At 38.5% G+C, this 19,739-nt stretch overlaps 3 protein-coding genes across 9 annotated transcripts in view; 1 reads left to right on the forward strand and 2 right to left on the reverse strand.

Annotated features, from left to right (window-relative positions):
- The first annotated feature begins 354 nt into the window (after positions 1-354).
- Positions 355-2,923, forward strand: LOC126918573 (mitochondrial fission 1 protein). The gene is made up of 4 exons (XM_050726629.1): positions 355-593; positions 1,049-1,258; positions 1,339-1,444; positions 2,216-2,923. Exons 1-4 carry the CDS (start codon positions 549-551, stop codon positions 2,305-2,307), a joined length of 453 nt encoding a protein of 150 aa, XP_050582586.1. The 5' UTR covers positions 355-548; the 3' UTR covers positions 2,308-2,923.
- Positions 2,924-3,224: 301 nt separating this feature from the next.
- LOC126918569 (uncharacterized) lies at positions 3,225-13,366 on the reverse strand. The gene has a single exon (XM_050726622.1). It carries the CDS (start codon positions 13,364-13,366, stop codon positions 12,848-12,850), a length of 519 nt encoding a protein of 172 aa, XP_050582579.1. The 3' UTR covers positions 3,225-12,847.
- Positions 13,367-13,477: 111 nt separating this feature from the next.
- LOC126918565 (leucine-rich repeat-containing protein 4C-like) overlaps positions 13,478-19,739 on the reverse strand; it is a 279,614-nt gene continuing 273,352 nt past the window's right edge. For all 7 annotated transcript variants that reach the window (XM_050726615.1, XM_050726612.1, XM_050726614.1 and 4 more), the window contains one exon: positions 13,478-15,151. In XM_050726615.1, coding sequence (XP_050582572.1) covers positions 13,478-15,151 — 1,674 coding nt within the window. The remainder of the gene's footprint in view (positions 15,152-19,739) is intronic.

Here is a 19,739-nt window from a genome sequence, read left to right on the forward strand (position 1 = left end):
TTGCAGCAGCAGCGTATATTTCTTTTTATATCTCTTTATATTATATATTTTTTATTTTTTATATGAAACATTTTTTACATACAACTTATGAAAAATAGATTAATTTATTTATTTTTAAATCAATTGTTAATATTTTTGAATTATCACCACAGCGCATGATTAAATGAACTTTTTCTTTCCTTTATTTTAAGATTAAACATATACTAATTAAGCGAAAAATTGTATTTTTTAATCTAGAAACGTTTGGTTTAGTTTAGCACTGCCAACATTTTAAAATCAAAATGATTTTGTTAAAAGAACAAAGTCCAATATACATGTACATCTTTATGGTCGTTTAAACCATACATATAATGGCGCCTTGCTATTCTTACCAATAAGTAGCGACTGTAAGTGGAAGCGCATATGTGCACTTGCTTGTTTCTTTGTCTTTGACAGCTCGATTGCCGGACCGAAGTTGGTAGTTTTGTAATGAGTTCTTTGCTTTTAAGGTAGAATTTAGAGCAGGATAAATTGTTTTTCGTAGTTTTCTTGCGGATTTGTATTAGAAGATGGAGGACGTTCTTGAAGAGGTTGTTTCTTCCGATGATTTAAAGGTACATTCTTTTAATAAAGAATATACGAAAACCATTCTTACTTGTCGACTCCTTAATGTTTCAATCACATATTTTAAATATATAATAAGTAATATGATAATATATAATTAATATATGTAGTATGAAATATTTTTAAATATTTGATTATTAAATTTGGAAATGAAGTTTTCATTTGCTTATATTGTAAAATAACACCGAATGTGTCTATATAGTAATAAAGGTTATGTGATTTTTATTCATTTTCCTTTTGATATAAAATTATGGTAGGCTTTCTAAGGAATTTTGTAATTATATTTAATACATAATGTTTTTGTACGAAGCTTGTAATAAGTCTATATATGAAACTCTAATCAAAATAAAATGACAACATTATTCATTGATTACTCATACTTCACAGATACACAAAAGTATTGCATCATAAACCAAGAAATTAAAAAATGATTTGTTTGTTTCAGAAATTTGAACGTATATATAACGAACAATTACGTTCATCTGTTATAACACAAAAAGCACAATTTGAATATGCTTGGTGTCTTGTTAGAAGCAAATATCCTGCAGACATCAGAAAGGGAATAATGTTATTGGAAGATTTATATTGCAATCATAATGATAGCGAGAAACGAGATTGTCTCTATTATTTAGCCATTGGAAATGCTAGAATAAAGGTATGTACTTTTATGAGCCTGCTGAAATTTTTCAAAATAAATAGCACTGTTTAATTAGTATTTATTTATTTTCTTTATAGGAATATACAAAAGCTTTAGCATATGTCAGATCGTTTCTTCAGGTTGAACCTGGAAATCAACAAGTACAACACCTGGAAACGTTGATCAAGAAAAAGATGGAAAAAGGTTTCCTTTTTATAAATTATTGTTGCTTTAGACAGATAAAGTTTGTTATTCGTTCCAATTTGATGCTTTTACAGTCAGCATGTAGTATAGATCAATCATTTTATTTTTATCTTTTACAATAGTAATACTTTCATGGGTTAGTAGTTATTACATTCCCTTTAGTCAAAGTTAACTGATATTAATTTCATTTAATATCTTATACCTCTAAATAACTTAAATGTTATACCATGAACGAATCAAGAAGTCTGCACATTACGAACATGATAGTTTCATTATGTTCTCTATACTAGAAAAGTACAAATGCTCTGTACCTGTGTATACATGTATACATGTATGTATAAAATGATATAGAAATTGCATTTTGCATATCTTTGATCTGAATTATTTTAATGAAATGAATAAAGAATGGACTTGTATACTTCTAAAATGATAGCAGCATTTATCACATAGGTCTTAATACAATTTTATTGGGAGTATTCATTTCACACTGTTGACCTTTCGTTATTAATATAATTATATTAGCTCTTCGTGTTAATACTATAAAACTGTGTTTTCTACTCTTTCCGTGTGTATATTTTACATGTTTAATAAAAGTAGTATTATATATGAAATTTTTTCAATACCTTTACAGTACTCAACTTGTGTTTGTTTCATATACTTTAATTCTAGTCACAAGCATATCTTTTTCTTTATGGCATTTTGTAATATGAATGAGGCAAAAAAGACAAAAATGTTAATTTTTTAATTATTACGAGGATTTTTTTTTTACAGAAGGTCTGTACGGTATGGCCATTGCAGGAGGGGTTATTATCGGTATTGCAAGTATTCTCGGCCTCAGCTTTGCTATGGTCAAAAGAAACTAATTTATTCACGTGAAAAAGCTTATGACTATTGTGTGATATAAAATAGTTACTTTGTACAATGTGTTATATACAATTTGTTAATTAATATCACCAAAGATTTCATTTTAAAAAAAGAGACAGGACGAAAGAAATGGTCTTGTGTTCAAATTAAGTAAACTGCAATGCGATTCGTAATGTAGAATGTCAAATTTATTTTTACAAAAGAACAATATGTCATATAAGCAATATATAGTAATATATATGTGTATTATTTTTTAGATTTTCGTAAACTCAATTACACTTTCTCATGTATCATAAAATCATATGTATCCTCTTTTTGGATTGTCAAAAATAATTTTTTAATAATATATACGTTAATTTATAAAAGAAAGACATTCCGAATGTTTCGTATTTTGCTCTGTGTTTAGTTGTTTATAAATAAGATATATATACATATATCAATGATTTAAAGTTTTATTTAATTTAAATCCACGTACGTCAAAAAAATATATTTATGCCAAAACCGCAGTGCAGATAAACATAGCTTTTGTATATAAAAATAAAAATATTGTATTGTCTTATTTATGTGTATTGTTACTTAAATCTTTGATGAAATAAATATATTACATCTGTATTACATCTTATGTTTACTGATATATATCCCATAACTATGCCCAATGCCTACGTTACGCCTTAAATATTTAAATAAATATTGTATTATTTGTGTAATACGATTAACATGTTTTCACACATGAGACACATCACAAACTGTATACCAATTTTTCTACGATGTATGTTTGTTAATGAATTTAATAGGTTTAAAACGGATCAATCTAACACTTTAACGGTCTCATTTTATTAATCCGATGTATGGAGCGAGTATATTTGAGAAAATACATAAAATAGGGGAATAGGTATCGAAAAGAAAATTATACGGATTGTCTTTTTATATGTAGATTTATTGATGACTTCTTAATATCCGTTGATAAAGTTGTTTATGTACAAAATAACGCTGAGATATTCCTATAATATTATTATATTTAGTGACCTATGTTATGGCCCAGGGACTCGCTAAAACCACTTTCTCCCCGTTTGGTTTTACGAGTTTACACGTTCGCTTAATTTTTACGCCAAAATACGGAGCGCCGCTACTATTTTTCTCGAGCACCGTCGTGTTTCCCTCGGCCTCCTCTTTATTTTGTCTTTTCACGACACATATTTACATGTTCGACGGTGTTGAGCCGCGGCAAAAGCGGTGAAGAGGAAGCCGGTGGAACCGGGACTGCACTCACGTTTTTATTATATACTTTAATAAAGATTCAATAAGTAGGAGAAAATTGTATCGTATAGGCGATGAATAATTTTTATACGTACTATTTTCGGTAGTGTATTTACATACGGGGTGGAGAGGGCTCTGACTGCCGCCCACGGTAGCGAATATGTATATGTATGCAAATATTATATTACGCGATATGATATAATTTTTGTTTGGTACGTTGGAAAAGAAATATTAAATTTGGTAATTTTTTGTAAAAGTAAACATAAATAGTGAACAAATTAGGTGGCAGTGTGAACGATCGAAGCGACCAGTTGGCTGTGAAGAAGAGAATGTACGTATAAAGTTTGAAGTGCTATCCGTGGGTTACATCAGTGGTCCTCCAAAAAAGTGATCTTCTTCGGTGAGTTTCGCGATGACGAAGCCGCAGAAGACGATCTCCATTTTTCGAGAATCCAGATTGCCTCGATATTACTTAGCATAGGAATTAATTATTCAAGTAGAATTAGCAGCTTGAAAATACTTTAAGCAGTTTTTTTTAAAGGATGCATATTGCTTTCTCAATAAGGCTCCGCTATGCTTTACACGAATGTACAGTGTGTCCGCGTGCATGTTAGATTTCGTTTGCCGGCTGATCCTCTAACGCGTTTCCTCGCTCCTTCCTTCCCATGTTGACAGTTTCGTGAAGCCTCGCGAGTCCTTTAGTCTTTTCTGTTTGAAATTGGAAACGATTCAGAGTGCACGTGGTCGAAGAATTGGGATGGACATCGAAGTCAGCCGCTACTGCATAGATAAACTAGCGAGAGTTCTTACTTGTTCCAGTGTATTATATCCTCCTTTAATTCTATTAATCGCGGTTTTAATGATAATACCATCTTCGTGTATAAAAAGTATTTACGAATGTTTATACGAAGATGTACTTGAAGAAATCTTGCTAAATATAATCAAAATTTATCTATTTACGTATTAAAAAAAAAAAGAAAGGAAAAAGAATTTGGTATTTTGTGGGAATATTGTCACCAATTTAAAAAAAAATGGTCGGTATAAAATACATTGATATAATCCTATCTTACGATTTTTTAAAAGCTACTTAAGTCAACTTTAGCTATTCGCTGTTTCAACACCATGTTAGATATAAAATATAGATAAATTATCATCAAATTATAGTTCAAAGTATATTCTGTTTCAAATATTATATAATCTGCGTTTGTTGAATCGGAATCATAATGCGTACGATAGTTAAAGAAACTTGGGAACCAGTCAGAACTCCAGCTTGTCTCTCGTACGCGAAAGGAACGTGAATAAATCGTGTGCATAGATACGAGTTTACGCGCCATTCAACTTAGCACGATAGTATCGAATAGGTCGTACGTTATAAACATAAATGGATCTCGTACAAGTAAAACGATAGGCCTTACAAACTATCGGCATTAAATTTTGTACAATAATTTAATATTTGTGAGATGATTAACTTACTCGATCTTGCTCTTTACATCACTCTCGCCGAATCGTCGTTTCTTCGTCTTTATTTTTCAACACGTGTCGATTGACTAGCAACACGATACGATACGACGCAATTCGTTTATGTAATTATTTTTTCTTTCTGCTTAACACGACAGCCATATCCTAAAATATACAATTTTCTTCGCCCTTTTTTTTTTTTTTTTTTTTAATCATGATAGAGTAATACTCTGTTTTTCTACATATTTCCCCGTCTATCTACGACATTTGACCCGACATTTACAATATATTTAATTACAATCGGACATTCTACTTAGGGTTCTTTCAATGCATTCGCAGATTCGATCGTGGAAAACACAGGTCAACAGCGTCAAGGAATGAAATTCAGACATCGGTTCCCTGTGTTTTCTTACATTCGCTCTCAAGGCGTCACACCTTCGCGCCCGCAAACTCTTGCGTTGCTTAAAAAATAAGATCTGATATATTTGATGCTGGCTTACTACTACATTAATTTTTGAGTTACTTGAATTCGATCCCGATCATCATCTTCGGAATACATTGGATAGGATATCAGCGGTTTCTCCCTCATACAGAACAGACGTTAGGGACGTTTTGCGAACACGTTTCGTCATTTCTTCCACGCCTGTTACGCGATCTCTGCGAAGAAATTTCACGAACTTATGAGCGAATTTTTACTACATTTTCGATAACGTAGACGATCGATAAGATTCACATTCGCGGTTCTATACGTTTCACACGACATATCGCGCTCAAACGAATTTCAGTACGTAGATAAATGTTAGATAATAATGTGCTCAACGTATAGAAAAGAACGTTCAAGATAAAAAATATTCTGCCAACGTGATGTAGACATATATATCCGATATTAGATATAAATGATTACAAATCAAATAAAAAAAACAACGATTTAACACGCTCACAGATCACGTCTCGGATTCAAATAGGCATGGAGTCCTTCACAATGCGTATGCAAAATTTTGTACGAAAGGAAGATATAATTTTATGACGTAAGATTATAATTTGGCGGACAGTGGCATCGACAATGGAAATTGATCAACAGTGAACGTGTTCATGCCGATTTTACCGGTGTTAGCGAACTTCAGCCACTGAAAAGCTACCCGCGATAAGATTTGTGCGAGTATTTTGGAAAGCGTCCAACTTACGAAACTAGATGCATCGTTACTCACGGTTGATCGCTTTTATATGGATCTAACGCGTATGACGATCCATTTGACAGTTCGAACGCGAATCACCTTCGATTTGCTGTTTTTCGTATTTAATCTCTTGATTTCTCAGACGAGAATCGACAATAAATAACGAGAAACAGTCGACACTCGAGATTCTGTTTACGTTCGAATGGCAATGGCGATTCGATTCCGCGTTAAAATCATTTTTAAAATGCCGCGAAACGATGATTCTTATGAACACAGAGGGTGTCGGATATTCCGGTTAAGTGGCAGTACAGTGATGATACAAAATTGAAAGCGAAAGGAGCAAAACGATACAACCTGCAGTTTTTCATGTAAACTTCATTTATCTTTCTTGTTGCTTCAACTAAAAATGCTATTTTCTCGTTAGGATGTAATCGAAGAAAAATTTGCAAAATCTTAAATATCAAAGGCTTTTGAGAGATAAATTTTATATCTACTTTTGTGTGTGAACGTGTAAAGGCGATCTGTACTCGATTGGCACGGATTCCAGATTAAGTACGAAAATTAAAATACGAACGTTTCTCCAAAAAGAAAGAGTTTCTTAAAGTACCCATGTCCGCATAATAGATGCTTATGAATATTTTATTACAGATATTAGGTTGCTTCGTAAAATATGCCGCAACTTTGATTACTTATTCCGTTTTCAAATATCCCTTAACCACTTGTTGAAAACACGTCTTGACACGCTCATCGAGGTTTTATATACGCGTAACCTTTTCTTTTATATTTCTATTGTCCGTTCCGTCTCAATAAAATAAAGTTTTAAGATGTTTAATATTTTCGGAGTATTTAATCACATTAGTATTTAACTGCTGATCTATAACAGCAAACGCCTGATCATAACGCTTCTTAAGACATCGATCGAACATATTTTTGAAGAAATAGTCGAAATTTTAGTAATTACTTTGGAGATTTAAATGGTTACATTAAAAGAAATATATATCGCAACATAAAAATACCAATTTAATATAAGATAACAAATTTTAATTAGAATAAATAGATTAGTAGGTAAAAAAATATAGAATAGTACGTATGTTCCAAATACGTTGGTAAATTGCACTGGCACTCGATTTCTAATATCATATTTAAATTTATAATTTACAGGATCACGCAAGCGAATCGAAGCCGATTAGCTTGATAAATGTTTGTTCTAGCATAATAGAACGAAGTATATTATATATACGTTCGTTTTACAAAATACAAAATTTAATATATCCGTTGCTTAATCTCGACTATTCGAGAATATAGAATTATCGCCTGATTATTTAATCCATGTGTTTAATTCAATTGTCTTCGGTTGTAGAAACGAAACGTTTGTAATTTTAGATAATTAGCTTAACGAAATCCATGCGATAACTTTTTGAATTGCTTAATCATTTTTACCATTTTGTCGCAAGTTGAAGCAAATGGATACCGGACACGATTAAACGAAATATGAAACGTATCAGGTACGCATATCGGTGTGCAATTTTTTCTCTCTCGTGTATAGCATTGGGAATCCTTTAACAGTCATCGATTTAACGTTCCCAACAAACAAAATGTAAAATACTACGTACACGCGTGTTAATCCATTTTCGAGTTAATAAATGTTTTTCACTGACGTTTATGAATGAAAACTTTCCCAAACACGATAGTGCGATCGAAACGGATGGGTCAGACTGACATGTACCGGATAGATACTGAATTTTTAAAAGCTACTTGTTGCGAACACAGATACTATACTGACATATTCTGTCGGACAAAGTTTGTTCAATTCTGAATGAAGCGTTGAATGGTGAACTGTTTGAATTGCTCTTTGCATTTACCAGCATCGGTGCAACTGATCGTACCGCGCGCCTATCGCTGTATTATCGCTATTCGATTACGGATCTTCGACGAATGCTCGATGATTCCTAATTCTTCGATTAAACGAAATTATTAAATATCGTTCATTTAAAGTGACACGCCCGAAGAAGTAAAGTTCTTTCAAGATGTTCGTTTGAAGTAAAAAATCTTAAATAGGGAATTTGCATGCGTGTTTTCCTGCATGAAAACGAGCTATTAGGAAACGCGCACAGGACTTTCTCGTTCTTCTTCGAAACAATAGCTAGCGAATGGCAGCTCGAAACCTATTCCGGAATCGAAGCTCGTTCAAAGGCCTGAACTGGAATTTAGCTTCTCCACGGTTGGGATCCGCGCGCGAGAGCCGATTCAAGGTGCAGTCACCTTTCTCGGCCGGGGTGACCGTGGAATTCCACAGGGTACACTCGGCCGGAAAAATAATCTCGTCGCGCGAGCTTCTCATCTTTTCCAACCGAGCTCCGGCGAGTTGCGGCGCGATACAAGTGCGCAAGACCGCGTACAATGTGCAATCAACTAGACCAGCTAAACCGGCTAAATATATCTTTTGTACGATTTCCATGTTCTTTCACGCTACCGATGTTATTATAACGAGATTTTAAGTAATTTTACTCTCAACGAGCCCGTCTATCGGTTGTAAATGTCAGTATAGCGTCTTTGCGTTTCATAAAGTAAAATTCATTCATTGCATGTATCTTATCATAAATTTGCCTTTCTGTATTTTCGTAAGAGACGAAATGTGTTTTTTAACGTCAACAACTGAAATTGTCGACACGAATTATTAATTTCAGTATACGAGCGTCGACTAAACATTTGCTCGCTTACTTTAGAGAGCACTATAAATATAGTTATCGATTATTATTTCAAAGTTGGCATTTCTTTTCCGTTTTGTATCCTGAATAGGAAAAAGTTTGTGTAGACTCGAACTGGATAAAGAATGTCTCGAGTATCGTGTCACCAACGAGAATGCTTAACGTTGTTGGTTGGCCGATCGAAAGATAGATATCGTTCGTGCTGTTTGAAACAGGATTTTGATGGTATCGAGGGACGAATTTAAGACGTCTCTCAGTCACGGAACGTCGGTTACTTTCGATAACGAGCCGGGCTATGGATCGTGGTTTTTCTCGTCGAAAGTTTGACTTTAGAAATTAGAACGACGTTTCTGACAACGTTCGATCGAATACCGATAAGCTGTTTTTATCGTATTGCAGTCACGTAATTGCAGTCGCGTAATTAGCAAACGGCGAGGCAGCGACAAACCCGAGACGAGGAAATACCAGTAAACTGAGTTATCCTAGTGATACTCTGTACTTGACGAAGATACACTGTATTCCGACCGCGTGAAAAATGCGTATACACCTGTTACAACCAAAGGAAATCTTTACGAGCTGTAAACGATATAAGTAATGTTATTTACAATCTGGAGATATAATATCGCAGATATTCTTTTATACGCGAGTTTGATTCTAAAAACCAACGGACGAACGAACGTGTCCGAAAAGAAATCGAGAGCTATTCGAGTATCGTTAGCTTACGATCGTTTTTCAATGCCTGTGGCTCTGTCTCACCGCGGTCTATCATTGTTCACGATATTCCGTATCTACACGGAACCAATAATTTTGCATCGCGATACCGAACACCCTACACCTTTAATGTCCACCTATGTCCCAATGGGATAAAAACGACCGCCAGCTATTCTGAAATGTACACGGTTCTGAATAACAACGGAAAAGTCTGCTCGAGCTTCGATCGCTATCGAGTTGGCGGTGAAACGATCGTGGTTAAAGTACGAGTACACGTAAATCGTAAAATACGTTTCAATACGTTGATAAGTTTTTGCTTCTAGTCGGTTAACAGCTGGCCGGGCGACCAGAATCGTGTATAGGTATCGTGTCTTGCCAATCGATTTTCACGACGGGTGCAGCATTGCACGACAACCGAAATTTCTAGCTTTATCGTAAAATTCTTTACACTCTGAGGTATTTCTTTGCCTTTTCCCTTTTTTCCTGGTCGTTGCAGTGAAATAGTGAGTTTAAAAAGCAAAAGTTTAGCAGCCAGGGAAGCTTACAGGCTGTCGAGACACTTTGATTAGCGATACAGCAGCTTCGAACGGTAATCTTTATCGCAGGAATTTCGACGTTGGCAATGATATACGTTCCTGCATCGACGAGACGCTACAAATTAATTCTTAAATTTTAACGATCGAAGACCTACGACTTGTACAGTTCGCTGAACTATGTCACGCGTCTACATATTCACGCTTCGTTTGGAAAATAAAATTCGCTCCATTAAAATATACTATATATAGTTACGATTCTACGTCGAACGAGAATACATCTCTTACGATACACATTTTATTCTCCACAAGTGAAAGCGTCTTCTAATAGTTCGATTTGCTAATGCAGCCATTGTCCGATGCCAGAAAATCGAAGGATCTTTCGATGAACGTTCGATCGCATACGTGTAGCTTTAGCTGTCAACTAGAACGTCGACTCGTTGTTGAACAGGAGCGAGGTAAAAACGAATAAGCGAAATGTACGTTGAAACATATCGAATGAAACGCATGGAAATTAACATAGAAATTTCTTCTCTTCTGTAGTTCAAACTTTTCTTTAGAAGTAGAGAATAGAATAATAACGGTAGTACGAATCAAAGACACACGGACTTAAATAGAAAATTGTTTCAAGCGTTTGTTTTAAGTACAATTGGATGGCGATCCGAAAGAGCGTGAGACAGTGTTGTCGTCCTGAATAGTTGAAGCCTAAGTTCACGATCAAGTTCCAGTTTCACGAAAGTTCCTTCCGGTCCAAGAAAGTTCGTTATACATTTATGTTCCAGATTCGCGAAGGAGAATATTCCAGTCGAGCGATTATTCTCGGTAGTCAACTTCGTCCAAGTTACTTTCGATCTTGAAGGTTCCTTTGATTTCATCACGTAGGTTGTGAACTTGAGACCATCCTTTGTTGTGATATTTCACGGTTTAGGTATAATTAAGCGGTCGACTTTTTTATTATATCTCAAAGTACACGAGTACATGCAGCGGAGTTTCGTGCGAGCGTTCATTTATTACGAATCGTACTCAGAAAATAGGTGTTCTATTACAAATTCGTACATTTTTTCTTTGTACACGACTAAATTTAAAAAATATCTTTACAATAATTTACAGGGTTAATCAGCTCGACTCTTCTGGGAGAAAAAATGTACAAATCTCAAGGAAATGTAAAAAAGCAGTCGGTTCTTTCCTTAAATAATACAGAAAATACAAAGATAGATATAAAGTTATCTAATACCACGCCAATAAATACGAAATATATGATACATACGTATAACGTATGATAACAGCCGGGCATATACGATACAACGAATGATCGAAACGCTTAGTAGAGCATTCCAAATACGACTCGGCGTCTTTCTTCTCAAGTTATTCGCTTTCTAAGGCGCTTGAAAATTCACCGCGATTCTCACCATGATCGCGGTATGATTCTCGAAATGATTTCGTCGGATCGTTCGCGAGCGACAGCGACGAGAAGGGAGCGTAACCGACGAGTCTCGTTTCTTTGGATTTCGATTCGGTTGTTTCGCTCTACGAACTTTTTAGAATTACGTTTACGAACGAGGTGCTTTTACGGCTCGAACATTGGCACGTTCGTCGAACGTCGTCCTCAGCAAGTTCGTCTGCAACTTTCATCTTCTTTCAACCTTCTTCTCTTCTGCTTTCGCCTTTACGAATTCTTCGCGAAAGATCTTCAAAGTCATCGATGTGTCGAACACGCGATTTTCTTTCCGTTCGAAGACGAAGACGACCGTTCTATAGTTGCGCGTAAAATCATTGCGGTAACGTACACTGAACTCGTCTTCCGTTGGTCTTTTCGACACAGTTCTTCACGGACGTTTCACACGCGCGCGTTCCAATCTGATCCATCTTGCTACGTAGAGTCGGTTTTCTTTTACCGTGAAGTCCTTGGAGCGCTCTTAGAGTCACTGAACTATCGTGACGCGGACGTAACGTCCACGTCTAGCGAAACGTATCGATACTTTCTGATAATTCTCGATAGCCGGTCGGCCTTTCCTTCCTATCGACCAATTTTCTTCGGCATCGTGACGTTTTCATTATCGACTCTCTCGTTTGATTCGCATGCGCGATTAATCCTCCTTTCTCTTCTTATTTCCATCGGATATACTCTTGTTCTTCGTATTCCTGACGCGAAGCATCGTTTCCGTTAAAATAACTCGCGTATATTTCTATACGTTCCTTTCGGTTGTTCTTTTTAGCAAAAATTGGAGATTTCTCGTTGAGCCGTTACAACGACCCGGTACAATCGACGTGCAGAGAAACTGCATCGACCAAAACGTTGTAATTTGATTGAAATTGGTGTTGGCCGATCCTAGCGAAGACTGGCAGACAGGTGATTGGAATGTACCAGTATCGGTTAATTACTTGTCGATATTGTTCACCGATGTCCGTCGTAATCAGTCTTCGATTTGATTTAGTCGTGAGTTGGCCAATTCCATCGCGATTGCATCGATATCGTTCGCTGGCTAACGCTTCGATGCATCTTTGCCTCTTCGACCGTATCACGTGCGTGCGCGAAAATCGGACGGAGACGCGTAAACTGCGGTCTATTTGAATCTCGTTCATTCGCCAGATAGTCTCTATTCGAATTCAGTCTTCGATTCAATTCGCTCGGCCTATCCGCGCTCTGGCCTTCTCCGAAACGAGTTCACCTTGTTCCCGTTTTCGTGCTGCGTATCTTTACGCTCGATAAGTGCCTATTTCGCCCATGTCCAGCCCGTCGCGTATCTCCATCTCCATCTGAAGATCTCGGTGCTTGTCGGACCGATGAGGGACGGATTGCAGGCCTACGTCCCGATCGCGACTCCTCTCGCGAGCCGACGATCTGTCTTTCTCGCGTGGGAAATGATGGAACTGATGAGTCGCGTGGCCGTTCATAGGCAGGGTAGGATAGGAAGATTGGCTGCAGGACGATTGGTGTCTGGAAGGAAGGGGCGGAGGCGCACGATGGTGTCCGGGTATACCGTTTTGAAGCCTCGAGTCGTTCTGCGTTCTTTCCGAGGAGTTGTCGGTGTCGCGAGGTGGCAGATGGGGCGGTTGCGGCGTGCGGCGTAAAGAGTGATTGGAGTAATGTAACCTGGCGCCGGTCGACGAGCAATTATCGCCGGCGACGCTCAATGGCGTGGAGCCGTCCTCTATAGTGGCGGCAGCACGATGACCGGACGTGCCGGAATTGGGCAGCGTTCCCGGACGGCGCATTTGACGCGCCGTCTCCCCGTCGATGTAGGTGAAGCCTTCAGCGAGAGTAGTGCTGCCATGGGGCAAGAACCAAACACCGCCGGTTCCAGGGCTCGCCGCCCGAAGTTCTAGCTACAGTTCCGTTACAGGTATAGGTTTAATACCCGCCGCTATCTGCGAATGCTGTTGCTGTTGTTGTTGTTGCTGCTGCTGTTGCAGCTGTTGCTGTTGAAGATGGTGATGGTGATGATGAGAAGGGATCTGTTGCGATTGAGGTTGATGATGATGGTGGTGATGGTGGGTGGACGCGGATCTGACCATGTACTCGTCCTCGGAGAAAGTTTTTTGATACTCGTGTTCCTTGCGGGAAATGCCGCGATTCTTCCATTTGTAGTCTTTCAAGGCATCCCTGACGTGTCTACGACATCTGTAGTAGAGGATCAGAGCCAAGCCGGTGAGCAAGGCAAGGCCAGCGGCGCATAAAGTCGCCAACAATGCTTGTTTCCGGGGATCGGAGAAGGCGCAGCCCAGTTCGTCAGGTGTCATACCCTTGATGGGTTTCCCTTTTGACTCCGGAGGTTCTGCGCATAATACCGGACTAGAGTTTCTCGGGACAAGAACCTCGGCTAGCCAGAGCAAGCTACAATCGCAGACCAAGGGATTCTCGCTTAAATCCAGTCGACGCAGTTCGTTCCAGGCTACCAAAGACTCTGAAAAGCCGGTGAACGCGTTGTCACGTAGCATTAAATGCCTCAAGTTGGGTAAACCGGCCAGAGAACCGTCCTCCATTGTAGTTAGCCGTTTGTTGCTGTTCAACACCAGCGTCTCTAAATTGGCGTTGTCCGAGAATGCTCCCCGTTCGACGGTGGTTAACAATTTCGCCGCGGATATATCCAGCTTCTTCAACTTGGATAGACCTTGAAAGGCTCCGGACCTCAGAGTCGTGAAGAAGTTTTGACCCAAGGTGAGTTCTTCGAGGCGAGGCAGAACCGCCAACTGTTTCGTCGGTACTTCTCGTAACTTGTTTCCATCCAGTTCCAACGTACGCAGAGCGTTTAAGCCTCGGAAAGCGCCGTCGCTGATGTTGTCTAAACCAGCACCGGTAATATCCAGCACGGTCAACTGTTCCAATCCCTTGAACGCGTCATCCGGAAGCGACGAGAAGGCGTTCCAACCTATATGCAATTCAGCCAAGGCGTTCAACGGCGCGAGAGCTGGCGACGGGATGGTTCTCAACTGATTATCGTCCAGATGCAACACTCTCAGCGTACCCAATTTTTGAAAAGCTCCCGGCTCTACCTTCGATATGCGATTCTTTCCCAAGTCTAGTTCCTCCAACTTTGATAACGAGGCAAACAGACCGTTCTTCAGACTTTCCAAGTAGTTGTCCCGTAGATTCAGTACCGTCAGAGATTTCAGACCTTGAAACGTCTTCTCGGTTAACGCTGAGATCTTGTTGTGTCTGAGATGAAGCTCCACCAGTTGCTTTTGCGCGTCGAAACTCCCGTTGGGAATGGTAAACAGGTGATTGCTCGATAGATCGACGTTTTTCAGGTCCCCGTAGAATTGAAACGCCGCCGCGTCCACTATCTTTATCCGATTTTCCTTCAACACTATCCGCTGGATACTCGGGTTCAGGGCGATCGGTATGACGTCCAAATTCGCGCCTATGCAGGATACCACGAGGTTGTCGTCGTCGCAGATGCAGCCGTTTGGACAGATCGCAGCCGTTCCGAGCGCGAACGTGACAGCCAGGACGAGCAGGTGCAACAGAGTAGCCGATACGGTCACACGGCAGCGTGGCGTCTGCGAATGATAAACAAGAAACTTTTTATTAAGTAGGTTCACTGACTACGGCTTATCGTCGAACGTGATTTCATTTAATTTATCGTCGAGTTTTCTACCAAGACTTGGTCAAACTATCGTAGACCCGCGATCGTCGACTACCGTGATCGACGCAAACGAGCAAAGTTATCTTTGCTTCGGCTTAAGTTTAGAAGATCAACTTCTATACGTTATGCCTTCCACTTATTCCTTCGAACGGAGTTATTCGTTTTTCAACTATACAGGCCAGCCTGTACATAATTACGAAGATCATGGATATTTTTGGATCCATCCAATCCTGTCGGAACTTAAAATTTATTTCGAAAGATTGGAAATCATTTGGTTTCTCAGAGAGGATAACGCTAAGATTCGCCCGAAAAACTAGGTGGGTTGGGTTCAACCGCGATGAACGTCCCGTGAAATTAGGCTCGCTGTTCTGCGTACGTATGTTAATCTGTACATGAAATGCGCGGAAAACACGAGAGGGCTTGCTTTTAACGGTGCTGTACGATTGCGACGTGTCAGCCGCATTTAAGGCTAAAAACGGGTGCGTCATTAGGAAAGGATTATACGCTCGCAATACCGAACTTACTTGCGAGGTCACCGCCGCACTCGACTCCATTACTCATTTCCCATTTCAGCCGTATCACGAGATTCAGCCGCCATTTAATAAATCGAGGTCCTCGAACGTGCTCTGATATTATTTATTCGAGCATTTCTGCATACTTGCTGGCAGCACGCACGTGTTTCGTGTGCAAATCTTTAGCGGCGTGTGTGCTGAATAAATCGACGGCACGCTCGCAGATGCCGAGTATGATTAGGCGACGTTGTAATTTCATGAAAATATCGCCAAGACTCTTAACTTAAGTGACCATATTCGACCTCTTTGTTATCGTTTCTAATCAAATGTAATATGCAAATGTCATCGCTTTTTGGTTTTTATTTAACGAGCTTTGCTAGCGTTATTCGATTGTTGCTTGGTGTCGGTTAAATTTGATCATAATTTTTATAAAAATAAAATATCATAAATGTAGTATCCAAATGGGTCTTAGAGAGAAAGGACAAGTGATGATGTTTTGATTTAATATATATTATTAAGAGCAACGAAATGATTACAATGCTGTTCTACGTTCTATTCTCGCATGCAGCTTTCTGCTTCCCAATCCAAACTCTGTCCACTCCGCACACTCTACACGCTCTACACGCTCTGCCCGCTCTGCCCGCTCTGCCCGCTCTGCCTTTTCCCGTTCTTCGGAACAGGTATCCCGAAACCCCCGTGATCAAGGTCACACAGCCTTTTCACGTAAACTGTCCACTTAAAGGACCCAACGGTACATTGTTTACAGTTCGGCCGATACCTTAGGCCTTCTGGCCCCGGTACTACATAAATTCGACTGATTTATCGGGATCGTGGGTCTACCATCCACGTCTACCCTATCCCTATCTATCCTGGGTTCTATGCGTAAATAAATGCGCAAACAACGTAATACCTTCTAACGAGATATAATTAACGAAAAATTGATCGCTGCTTGTGACCTGTATTAGTTCCAAACACGTGATGTACGTAACGATACAAACACACGTTTATCGCAATACGTATAATTTCCTTTCAATATTTTCAATTTAACATGGACCGAATTGCTTCTATTCTATATATTATTTACTGTTCAGCAATCAGTCGACCGTATTCCATGATTCAACATGATTAAAATTAATATCATACTTGTAACTACAATTATAACATAAAGTAATATAATATCGGTAAAATGTATCATATTCGTAAACATTTTTAGGTGTTAAATAAAGGACATAAAAGAGATGAGAACATTTCGAAATAATTAATTTCAGTACTGTTTTCTGTGCTACGAGTTTTAAAAAAAGCAGCGCAGTAACAGCTACGAGTCGAGAGCAACTCGTTAATTTAGAAACAGAGCTTCCCTCTTTCATTAAAAAAAAAAAAAAAGTAAATGGAAAATAACGCTCTGGATTTATATTCATATAAATAGAGCGCTAAACGTATTGGCTCTCAAATTCGAAAGAAGCTCTTCGAACGGCTGACTTTTCGTATTCTGAAAGTCGCACGGGATCGAACTCGCAAAATGGACACAAGTTTTGATTTATTTAAGACCGGTAGACAGCTTTATTCCTTTGAGGTCAGCCGTATTCGAATGGGAAGGAAAACAGCACTTCGACGCTGCGGCAGGTCGATACAATTATAAACTCGACAACGAACAAGGGGGAAAAGAAATTATGCAGTGTGTATGGAAGAAACGAAAGCGTTTCGTATTCGTGGAAACTTTGGCCGACAGGTTGTTCGCCGTGGTGATTATTAGGAACGCCGCATTGCTCAAGTTATACGTAGCGTTAACGACATCGCTGTCGCGTTAATCGCGTGAACGACGTGTTAATCAATCACAACGGCAATAATAATAGCGACGTTTAATAGCGATAGGGGAGACGGGCTTTTATCGCGGCGAGAAACGAGCCAATAAAAATGTGACACCTGCTAAAACAGGATGAGAGCCTCCGCTAAAAGCAGCTTTGCAGTCTGACCTAATACGAATTATAATAGGGTTAGCCAGAGATAACGGTGCGGTTACTCGGTGTTGCGTGAGTTCACGAGCATATAATTACGATTGCGTTGAGATGCTAATGGCGTATTGTTTCGGTCACGGAAGCAACCGGCAATATTATCGCGGTATGTTTGGTTAAATTATCTTGTGTTAATCCAAAGTCATGTACAGGGATGATTTGAATTTCGATTCAAGAATCATGTTTATCGATGAACGTGTACGTGGAAATATATTATTTCTACTGATATTTTATCGGCTAGTCGATCCATCGATCGATTATCGACTATCGAAAGTTGCGTCTTAGCAAAGTTAATAAAACTTGCTACAAAAAGAGAAGAAAATACGTAATGTTCATTAACGCCTATGGATAGCGTATGGCAGGTTATATGCTACAAAACAACCTGTTTTATAACATTGCTTTACTATGTGCGTAGATATATCGTAGCATAGATGTATTGGCTTAACAGATGTTTTGTTATTGTGGCTTATCGTGGCACGTGTTTGATCCTCGTTGTTGGTTGTATTAATGTAAAATCATATGGTTGAATGCGTCCGGTAAATTATTATGGATATCAGATGAGCAATTAATCAGAGTAAAAATAATAAGCGTGCACGAGGTTGTATGAACTTGCATTGCTCTTGTCACTGCTGGCAAACAACGGCAGCGATCGTTAATTCTGTTGCGTGAAATTACCATAAATGCGGTGCCGCAGTGTCATCGAGATTTTATCCGACTGTCACTGTTTTCTCACATAGAAATTTAATCGCACGTTACAAGTAATTTATCGTTTTCCAAGATTTATCGAACGCTTTCATTCCGAAGTTAATGAACAGAACGATAAAATTTGCAGGAGACTCGAGAAGTTTCTACTAAAGTAGGCAATCGTAAAAAGCCAATCACACGAATTCTCTCGATAAGATAAATTTTACGAGTAGCGATATCATCTATACACTCTTAAAGATATCTCGTACAGAGGATTCTTTTATCATAGATTACCTTTCCTTTCTTAAATTTATTAATTTTTTTACGTGGTAGGAATATCGCATGTTGTATCACGTTTTAAGCACTCCTGCTTTATTTTGCCCATTCTTTGTAATTTTCATAACGATATAACACTATCAATCTGCATTAACTAAATATCTATGATCTAATTAGAACTGCGTATCGTATCAGATTGGTGTATATGAAATGTAATTTTTTCAAACAGGACGTGCAAACTGTACACGTAATTTGCCCGTATCGTGTGTTTAATAAATATGACTTTATACGCATTAACGATGAAGTAAATTCAAATGCCTTGGTCATTCTTAATTTTTATCGCTATATATATTACGTATGTAATATCAAAAAAAAGAGGGGAGGGGGTATACGCTTGGTGTATTATATATTTAAGTTCGAGTTTCTCGGAATAGTATAAGTTGTAAATTTAAGGTAAGGTAAACTAAGAATCGTAAAAGTGGTGGGGAAGAGAGAAAGAGAAAGAGAGAGAGAGTGTAATTAAGAGGGTATGCCTTGGTGACGTCGAAGCTAAATGAGTAAAGGAGGGGGAGAAGGATGCGAGGGCTGAGAGTCAGCAATTTTTTTTACCTGGAGGATTGTATTGGGTATTGCTTGTTAAAATAAAACTAAATTCAGCTTCAAATAAAACATCCTTTCTTATTTTTGCTCTAGACTATTTAGATACTACACATATGTATACGTGTATCTGTTACAAAATAACGAAACCGTCATATTGCATCACAGTTTTCAAAAAGAAATTACTCCGATAGAAACACTAAAGACTAGAAACCAATGTTGATTTCGATCGATCGCGTCTAACATATGTTTACTTCTCAAAATTTCTCGAACTAATAGCTACTAATTACGCTATACCCCGATCGTTTCCGTACGTCGATCACCAACACGCCAAAGGACCCGATGCTAATTAATCGAGCAAATGGTCGATCAACAGCGAACCCAACGCAGACGCTGGACTCCTCGTGGATCACGCCAGCCG

This window comes from Bombus affinis, chromosome 7, assembly GCF_024516045.1.
Source record: "Bombus affinis isolate iyBomAffi1 chromosome 7, iyBomAffi1.2, whole genome shotgun sequence".
In the NCBI taxonomy this organism is placed as follows: Eukaryota; Metazoa; Arthropoda; class Insecta; order Hymenoptera; family Apidae; genus Bombus; species Bombus affinis.